This window comes from Colletotrichum truncatum (assembly GCF_014235925.2).
Source record: "Colletotrichum truncatum strain CMES1059 chromosome Unknown Contig_0003, whole genome shotgun sequence".
NCBI lineage: Eukaryota > Fungi > Ascomycota > Sordariomycetes > Glomerellales > Glomerellaceae > Colletotrichum > Colletotrichum truncatum.
This window is the reverse complement of record NW_027222400.1, coordinates 6,245,180-6,253,401: the sequence shown is the minus strand read 5'-3', so window position 1 is coordinate 6,253,401 and position 8,222 is coordinate 6,245,180. Positions and strand designations below refer to the sequence as shown.

Sequence of the window (8,222 nt, the reverse complement as noted above, 5' to 3'; positions counted from 1 at the left end):
GACAAGACGGAAGTCGGACACATAGAGGAACTTGGCTACTCTAGACTCGTCAGCTGCGGTAAATTATTTCCACACAGGAAATAAAGGCAGCTATTAAACCACGTGTAGATGGCGGAATCTAGGAACTGAAATTAATGCGGATGCTTGGTATGGGTCTGGTTCCTAGAACCTGTGTAGTTTTGGTGATCCCTTTGAGCTTCATACCATCCACTGCGATGTCATTGCGACAGTTTTGCGGAGACGGATTCCTTGGGCGAGTAGAGGATAGATGGAAATTCTTCCCCATGTTAGCGAACAGGAGTTACGAGAGCTGTCTAGCTTTATGAGCAAGACAGCTATATATACGCACTTGCCAAAGCGTTGAGATCACTATGAATGGACATCCAGATTACTTTCTTCTGCATCCTATTCTCGTTTATCCATTCCTTTCATGCTTCTTTGCTCAACCATGAACACTCTCAAGTTCTTAGTTTCCATTCTTCCGGTCGCCCTGGCGGCTGACCTTTTCGTCGCGACCGACGGATCTAGCAGCGGTAGCGGCTCTATTGACTCTCCCTACTTGTCAATGCAAGACGCCATCGATGCTGCCAGCCCTGGAGACACCATTCATATCCGTGGCGGTACCTACAAGCCTTCTGATAACATCTCTTTCCGCAAAAGCGGCACTTCGAGCTCCCCTTATACCGTTCGAGCGCACGAGGATGAGGAAGTCATTTTTGATGGTGACAACCTCTTTGGAACTCCCGTAGAAGAATATGAGGGATCTTTGCCCAGCTCTAAGCGGGGAATCTTCCAGCTCCGTGGCGCCAACTATTGGCGCTTCTTCAATTTGACATTCACCAAAGGTCCTTACGGTGTCTACGTCGAGGATTCGTCAAACAACTACTTTGAGCGAATCACAACCCACACCAACTACGAGTCCGGTTTTCACCTCCAGAATGACATCTCCAACACCGAGATTGTGTTCCTTGACTCCTACTTCAACTTTGACCCTCGAAAGAATGGAAAGAGCGCCGACGGAATCTCGCTGAAGGAGGGTTCTGGTGATGGCAATGTCATCCGTGGCGCTCGTATCTGGCACAACTCGGATGACGGCATCGATCTTTGGTTGGTCATCCCCAATATCTGTATTTCTGCATGTTACTGACTGCTTAGGCAATTTGGCTCCCCCGTAACCATTCTAGACTGCCTTGTATTTGAGAATGGCTTCGACCGTTGGGACATGGGCTCTGATCACGAAGCCGATGGCAACGGTGTCAAACTTGGAGGCGGCAGCTCCGCATCGGACCGTACGGCTGTCAACCACGTTGTCAAGAACACGATTTCCTTCGGCAACAAGCGACGTGGATTCACGGATAACAACATGCCGGGCGACATGACCTTTGAGCGCAACACAGCTTACAAAAATGGCGAGGAGGGTTTCAACACGCGATCTTCAGTTGCGACGTACACCGAGAACATTGCTGCTGAGAATGCCGGCACCACAGACACTGATGAGCAGTACTACTTTGTCGATGGTGTCAAGTCAACTGGCAACTCCTGGGATGGTGGAGACTCTTGGTCTGATGCTAGTTTTGTTAGCGTTGATACTAAGGCCGTCACTGGTCCCCGGGCGGCTGATGGTCGTCTTCCTGCAAACGACTTCCTCGTCCCCACCAACAACGAGCAGATTGGTGCACGTACGGCTGATTGGGCCGAAGGGCAATTTGCGTTGCTCGGTAGCGGTACCGAGACAAACAGGGCTGAGATTGAGTCTTCATGCAAGCGCAAGCTGAGACGTAGAATGCGGGCTTAAAGAGTTGGTTGACTTGGCTGTATCTGGAATATGGCTTTACTTCTTGTCTCAGCAACCAATTTCAATTGAAGCTGGGCTTCTTTGTATATACTTCTTTCATGGAAATACACATACACTTTCCTTTATGGCATAGAAACTCTGGTTATTTGTCGTTCAAGATTCTGGTTTACAACCCATTGGCTGGTATGTGAGTCGTGGTCTCGGCTTGGTACGAATCACCCCGATTACGTAACTAGACGTATGATTCTAAATGACGTCTCAATATCAACATCATGAAGTGTATTTCGGTGAGAAAACTCAGTCCCCGGGGCTCCCGGCATTATGGATTCGGTGCCGTGAGGGCCGCTAAGAGGCTTTTAGAACCCACGCCCGGAGCCCCGCCCGGTCCACTAGGTTGCGGAGACAAGCCGAAGATGATTTCTAATGTGTGCGTCATTAGTCCAGCACCAGCATCCGATTTTGCTTTGAGATATCCCCAGTTTCAAATGTGCTGCTTTTTATCGTCTCACACAAGTCTCACTCGCATCTCACTTATTCACTCATCTTAGTAAGAATCACAAATCACACACATCACTCACAGCAACCATGGGCGAAACCGAAGTTCAGCGTTGGCAGACTCGCCAGGACGGTCTCGATAAGCTCTTCCGTTCAACGGGGCCCTTCCCCAAGCCTGGAAGCGGTGAAGTGCTTGTCAAGATCAATGCTGTCTCGCTCAACTACCGTGACACCGAGGTGGTCATGGGCCTTTACAGCCATCACAAGACTATCAACCCCGAAGGCCATGACCCTCTAGTCCCTGCTTCCGACATGTGCGGCTCCATCGCGGCTGTTGGCGATGAAGTCAGCGACTGGAAGGTCGGCGACCGCGTCGTTTCTACCTTTAACCAGTCACACCTTACGGGCCAGATCAAGGCCAAGGATATGACTTCCGGTCTCGGATTCCCTTTGGAGGGAGTGCTGCAGACGTACCGTGTGTTCCCTACGACGGGACTCGTTAAGGCGCCGAAGCACCTAAGCGATGAGGAGGCCGCTTGCTTGCCTATTGCTGCGGTGACGGCTTGGATGGCCATTAACCAATTCCGTCCATTGGGTCAGCCCGGTGGAAAGGGTGAAGTCGTTGTCTGCCAGGGCACAGGTGGCGTCGCGATCTCAGGGTTGCAGATTGCCAAGGCAGCGGGCGCAACGGGTGAGTGAAAAAAAACAATGTGAGGCTCTGACGTGAGAAATTGAAAGCTGACAGCATGTCACAGTCATCATCACATCGTCTTCCGACAGCAAACTTGAGAAAGCCAAGGCGCTTGGTGCTGACCACACAATTAACTACCGCACGACGCCGAACTGGGACGAGCCGGTGAACAAAGTTACATCTGGTGAGGGTGCTGACATCATCCTCGAGACGGGCGGCGCAAAGACGCTGCGTCGCTCATTTGAAGCCATCGGCTTCGGCGGCACAATTGCATGCATTGGATACCTCTCGGGCAAGGTGGATGATGAAGAGGACCGGACCAATGTCAACCTACTGGCGCTGCGAAAGACCGTCACGCTCAAGGGTCTTATCAATGGACCCCGGGACCGCTTCCAGGAGATGGTGAGCTTCTACGAGGAGAAGGGTATCAAGCCTGTTGTCGACCGCGTGTTCGACTTCAAGGAGGCGGATGAGGCATTGCGGTATCTGTACAGCGGTGGCCATTTCGGCAAGGTTGTTGTGAAGGTTCAGGAATAGAGCTCATGTCAGAACACCTGGCTGTTAGTATGAGACCATAATTGATAAATGTCTGATGAGTATCTGATGAACAGCAGTTCTGATTGCTACGTAAAGACAAACATACGATGAGAATGTGATATTTGCCCGCTGCTCGGGGAGCCGAGGCATCCACATCCGGTGTCCTCGGACAATGATACCCCGCGCGAGGAGAATAGGCGATAGCTGGAGAATAGTATGGAGAATGGCATGGGGGAACAAGGGTCCCTTATCTGACTGACTCAAAGTAGCACAACTATCCCCTGCAGCTCAGTGTTTTAGCTACCTTTCTACTGATTTGGTTCTGTAGCTTACTTAGCTACCCTGTCGCTCGGCCGAGGCGGAAACTAGGTCTTTTCATCCGTCTCGGTCAGCGAAGAAGTCCCTTTCAGCTGCCAAATACAATGTTGCCACATATCGACCCGCATCCGGCATAGGGACATACATAGCCTTTCTGTGTTCACAGGGGGATTCAACAGCTCATAAGACTTCAGGTACATAACGTAGGCGCCATCCCCAAGCTCCAAGCGCCGGAACAGACGGCGTCGCAGATCGGCTTTCCGCGGACCTTGCTCCCACCCCTGCGCGCATAGTGCCCTCCATCTTGCTTCTCCTCTCCTCTTCTCTCTCTCCCATACCCCTCGACTGGCCCAGATCGGCCAAAAAGAGAGCCTGTTGCCCGTCTCTCTGATCATTCCCCCGCATTCCAATCATCCCACCACGTCTCTCCTTTTAGCAATTCTCATAAGCAAGCCCTCAGCGGCACAGCTTACTCGGTCCTGGTAGCTCAATCCAGCTCGACGGCCGAAGACAAGGCACGCCAAGTTTACCATTTAACCAACCAAAAGAATCCAAACCCTTGCCGTCCCTCTCCTCACGAACCAGAGGTTTCTGTCGGATTTGTCTCTTCAACCGCGGCCATGGCGCCCCAGCACATGCGCGACGTTCTCCCCTTCCCCGTCCCCCAGACTGCCACCCAGACCCTCGCCACGCTCGCCGGCCTGGGCGCCTCAGCTTGGCTCTTAAAGCTCATCGTCCGACATATCCTCCTCCGCGCCCCGGCAAAACGCTCGCACAAATCCACGTCATCTTCCGGCCCGCACTTCGCAGCAATGGGCGACGACATCAAGCAGAAGCTCCAGGAGCGGCCTGTCCTCATCGTGGGCGGTGGTCTGGCTGGTCTCGTCGCGGCGTTCGAGCTTTCGGAGCGCGGCGTCCCGACTATTATTATCGACCAGGAAAATGAGGCGAACCTGGGCGGCCAGGCCTTCTGGTCGCTGGGCGGTATCTTCTGCGTCGACTCGACAGAGCAGCGTCGCATGGGCATCAAGGACTCCAGGGAGTTGGCGATGAGGGATTGGTTCGGTTCGGCAGCTTTCGATCGGGAGAAGGAAGACACGTGGCCTAGGCGCTGGGCGGAGGCATTTGTCAACTTCGCGACAGACGAAATGGAAGCATATGTAAAGGCGAGGGGCATGGGATTCCTGTTCAACGTCGGATGGGCGGAGAGGGGATCGGGTAGGGCGGAGGGACATGGCAATTCGGTGCCTCGTTTCCACGTCACATGGGGCACCGGCCCGGAGGTTGTGAGAGTCTTTGCCGAGCCGGTGAAGCGTGCGGCGAAGAATGGTGTCGTGCAGTTCCGATTCCGACACCGCGTAGACGAACTCATTGTCGACGATACCGGCCGCGCGATCGGCGTGCGAGGAAAGGTTCTGGCGCCAGATGATTCCGCCCGCGGAGTCAAGTCTAACCGTGAAGTCGTCGGCGACTTTGAAATCCTCGGTTCTGCAGTAGCAGTCACCTCTGGCGGAATCGGAGGCAACGTCGAGGCCGTGAAGGCAGCGTGGCCCGTCGACCGCCTCGGCCCCAAGGTCCCGGAGAACTTCGTCGTCGGCGTTCCCGCACATGTCGACGGGCGCATGATCGGTATTGCAGAGCAAGTCGGCGCGAACGTCATCAACCGCGACCGCATGTGGCATTACACCGAGGGACTGCAGAACTGGAACCCCATCTGGCCAGACCACGGCATCCGCGTTCTGCCTGCCCCGAGTTCCCTCTGGCTCGATGCCACCGGCAAGCGACTGCCACCTTTCCTGTTCCCTGGCGCCGACACTCTAGCGACGCTGAAGCATATTTGCAGCACGGGATACGATTACACTTGGTTCATCCTCGACCAGAGCATCATCGCGCGCGAGTTTGCCCTGTCCGGCTCAGAGCAGAATCCTGACGTGACTGGGAAGAGCGTTTGGCAGCTGCTGACCCGCGTCTTTGGCAAAAAGGGCACGGTACCTGTGCAAAACTTCCAAAAGTACGGCAAGGATTTCGTCGTGAGGGATAACCTCCCGGATCTGGTCCAGGGCATGAATGAGCTACAGCGTCAGCGTGGCGGACCTGTGCTGGATCTCGCTGATATCCAGGAGACGATCGAGATCCGCGATGGGCAGTTCGATAACCCTTACTCCAAGGACGCGCAGGCGATGCTCATCAACAACGGACGGACGTACTGGGCCGACAAGCGCAGCCGTATTGCGCCGCCGCATAAGCTGCTCGACAAGGCCCACGGCCCGTTGATCGCGGTACAAATGAACCTACTGACCCGCAAGACGCTCGGCGGCATCGAGACGAACCTGGAGAGCAACGTCATGAAGGCCAACGGCGAGAAGTTTCCCGGTTTGTATGCCGCAGGCGAGGCCGCTGGTTTCGGTGGCGGAGGTGTGCATGGATACAACAGTTTGGAGGGCACATTCTTGGGAGGATGCATCTTTTCCGGAAGAGCGGCCGGCCGTGGCATTGCAGATGAGTTGCTGGGACCAGCCCAGGAGAAGGGCACGAGGTCACTCTTGTAGACAACCCATGCGATGATTAGTTGCGGGAATCGTCAATGGTCGATCGGCACGGCCCTGTTTGAGTAGCGAGTACAGCCAAATAAATTCGAACCTAACTGATTTCATTACTATCAACACTAAGGTGATCCGCGGGGGGTCATTAGTCTCTTAAAAACGCCGATGTTCGCACTCTTTCTAGCTTCACCTCCGTCGTGACGCGTATCTGTCCCTCTTGGGCCCAATCTCCTGTCGGCATATCGTCCGACTTGCGGATCTCGATTGTTGTGCTTGCAGGAGACCGCATACCATATCCACGCTCTTCGTCCCCGGCCATGCTCTCCGTATCGACCATTTGTTTCTTGGATCGGGCTGTGAGTTCCACCTCGTCGTCGTCGTTTCGGCGGGAATGTGAGTGTTTGGAGGCGTTGGCTTTAGACATGGAGTTGCTAGCTTGTGATATCGTCTTGCGGACCATGGACTTGAGCCACGGCGGCGTGTAGTGCGATATCATGGGCTTAAGGTGAGGGAGACAGGCAGCGATGATGTACGTTCCCGTTTCGACGATGCTCCAGCCGACGAGAGCGACAGATGCCCCTGTACTCATTAGTATCTCTCACGACTTGAAGGAAGCTATGAAGACATACATGTACGGTCTGTAAAAGCTGCCGTGCCAAAGAAGGTTACCGCTCGGATGATGGACGCAACAACTCCACTGCGCCAAGGTAAGTTTAAACGCAGATCAGAGAGTCGTGGATGGATACTTACAAACTGCCGACCATGAAGATTCCCAAGAGCGCGATCCTCTTGTGAGTAGGCAGCTTCAATCCCCATATAGTCTTGATGGGCAGGGCCATGATGAAAAAGTCCAGCACGAAACCTGGGATACTCTGCGCATGAAAGAAGGCCTGTACGTCCACGCACTTGCCTCCAGGAATGGTTCGATCCCACCAGAACGCAATGGGTATGCATTGGAAGCACGCCGTGATGATGAAGGAGATGCTCGTCGCGGCCAAGACACCCAGAAGGACGTAGGCGAAGGCCCTCATCGGACCTTTCCAGTTGAATACACGCAGGTACAGAAAGACAATGCCCATCTTCGGCAGTGCCACGGATGCGAAATAGATAATCTCAAAGGCCAGGATGCACTTGGCCCAGCCAACCAGCAGAGCTGGATGAAACTCTTCGACAAATTCGACATGACGCCCGACGCCGCCAACTCGAACCATAACTATGACAAACGTGAGTTAGTCAAAGCGATGCTTTTCCTATTCACCCAAACACCGGAGAATAGCGAGCCTTACCTATGCCTACGGCACACATGCCCAAGTCAACGACGTAAGCGGCCACCAGGAAGTAGTCGTCAACGCCATAGCCGCCAGCTGTAAATTGCTTCGCATACAATCGCAGACCGAGAAATAGTGTGGTGAGTATGGCGAAGGCAATCGAAATACCAATTAGGGTGTTGCCAGAGTCCTCGGCCAGGTATTCCGGCGTGACCTCGTGCGCCAATTCACTTTCCGCAATCAAGACGAGGCCCGCGTCCATTATAAAGTAGAGTTGCCTTTTTTGGCCGGCTCGGGAGCGAACTGAGCCAGTCTACGGTCGTGGCACGAAGCTGAGCATCAAAGCCCTTGTTTTTTCCTGGGCCTCTGGATCTGCTCTGCAGAAAAAAACAAAAGCCAAGGCCAAGAACAGGAAACAATCTCAATATTGCCCGCCGCACGGCAACATAATCCTGGCGCGGGCCCCCTCTTTCTTTTTAATATCCCGACTTGGCACGTCTTGTAAGATGGGCTGGCTCCGTTCTGTGGCGACAGAGGTAAAAAGGATGCTTCGCGAGTTAAGGTCCGGGGGCTGA

General features: G+C 54.0%; 4 protein-coding genes across 4 annotated transcripts; 3 read left to right on the top strand and 1 right to left on the bottom strand.

Moving 5' to 3' along the window:
- Positions 1-430: 430 nt before the first annotated feature.
- CTRU02_206618 (pectate lyase) lies at positions 431-1,795 on the top strand (the record flags this gene model as incomplete). The annotated part of the gene is made up of 2 exons (XM_036730223.1): positions 431-1,107; positions 1,156-1,795. 2 exons carry the CDS (start codon positions 431-433, stop codon positions 1,793-1,795), a joined length of 1,317 nt encoding a protein of 438 aa, XP_036578196.1.
- Positions 1,796-2,380: 585 nt separating this feature from the next.
- CTRU02_206617 (Zinc-type alcohol dehydrogenase C1773.06c-like protein 2) lies at positions 2,381-3,518 on the top strand (the record flags this gene model as incomplete). Its single annotated transcript, XM_036730222.1, has 2 exons — positions 2,381-2,981; positions 3,046-3,518. The coding sequence occupies 2 exons, from the start codon at positions 2,381-2,383 to the stop codon at positions 3,516-3,518; spliced, it is 1,074 nt and encodes a 357-aa protein (XP_036578195.1).
- A 938-nt stretch (positions 3,519-4,456) lies between these two features.
- CTRU02_206616 (FAD binding domain-containing protein) lies at positions 4,457-6,385 on the top strand (the record flags this gene model as incomplete). The annotated part of the gene is made up of 1 exon (XM_036730221.1): positions 4,457-6,385. One exon carries the CDS (start codon positions 4,457-4,459, stop codon positions 6,383-6,385), a length of 1,929 nt encoding a protein of 642 aa, XP_036578194.1.
- A 139-nt stretch (positions 6,386-6,524) lies between these two features.
- On the bottom strand, positions 6,525-7,909 carry CTRU02_206615 (uncharacterized protein; the record flags this gene model as incomplete). Its single annotated transcript, XM_036730220.1, has 4 exons — positions 6,525-6,958; positions 7,009-7,076; positions 7,130-7,592; positions 7,666-7,909. 4 exons carry the CDS (start codon positions 7,907-7,909, stop codon positions 6,525-6,527), a joined length of 1,209 nt encoding a protein of 402 aa, XP_036578193.1.
- Positions 7,910-8,222: the final 313 nt, after the last annotated feature.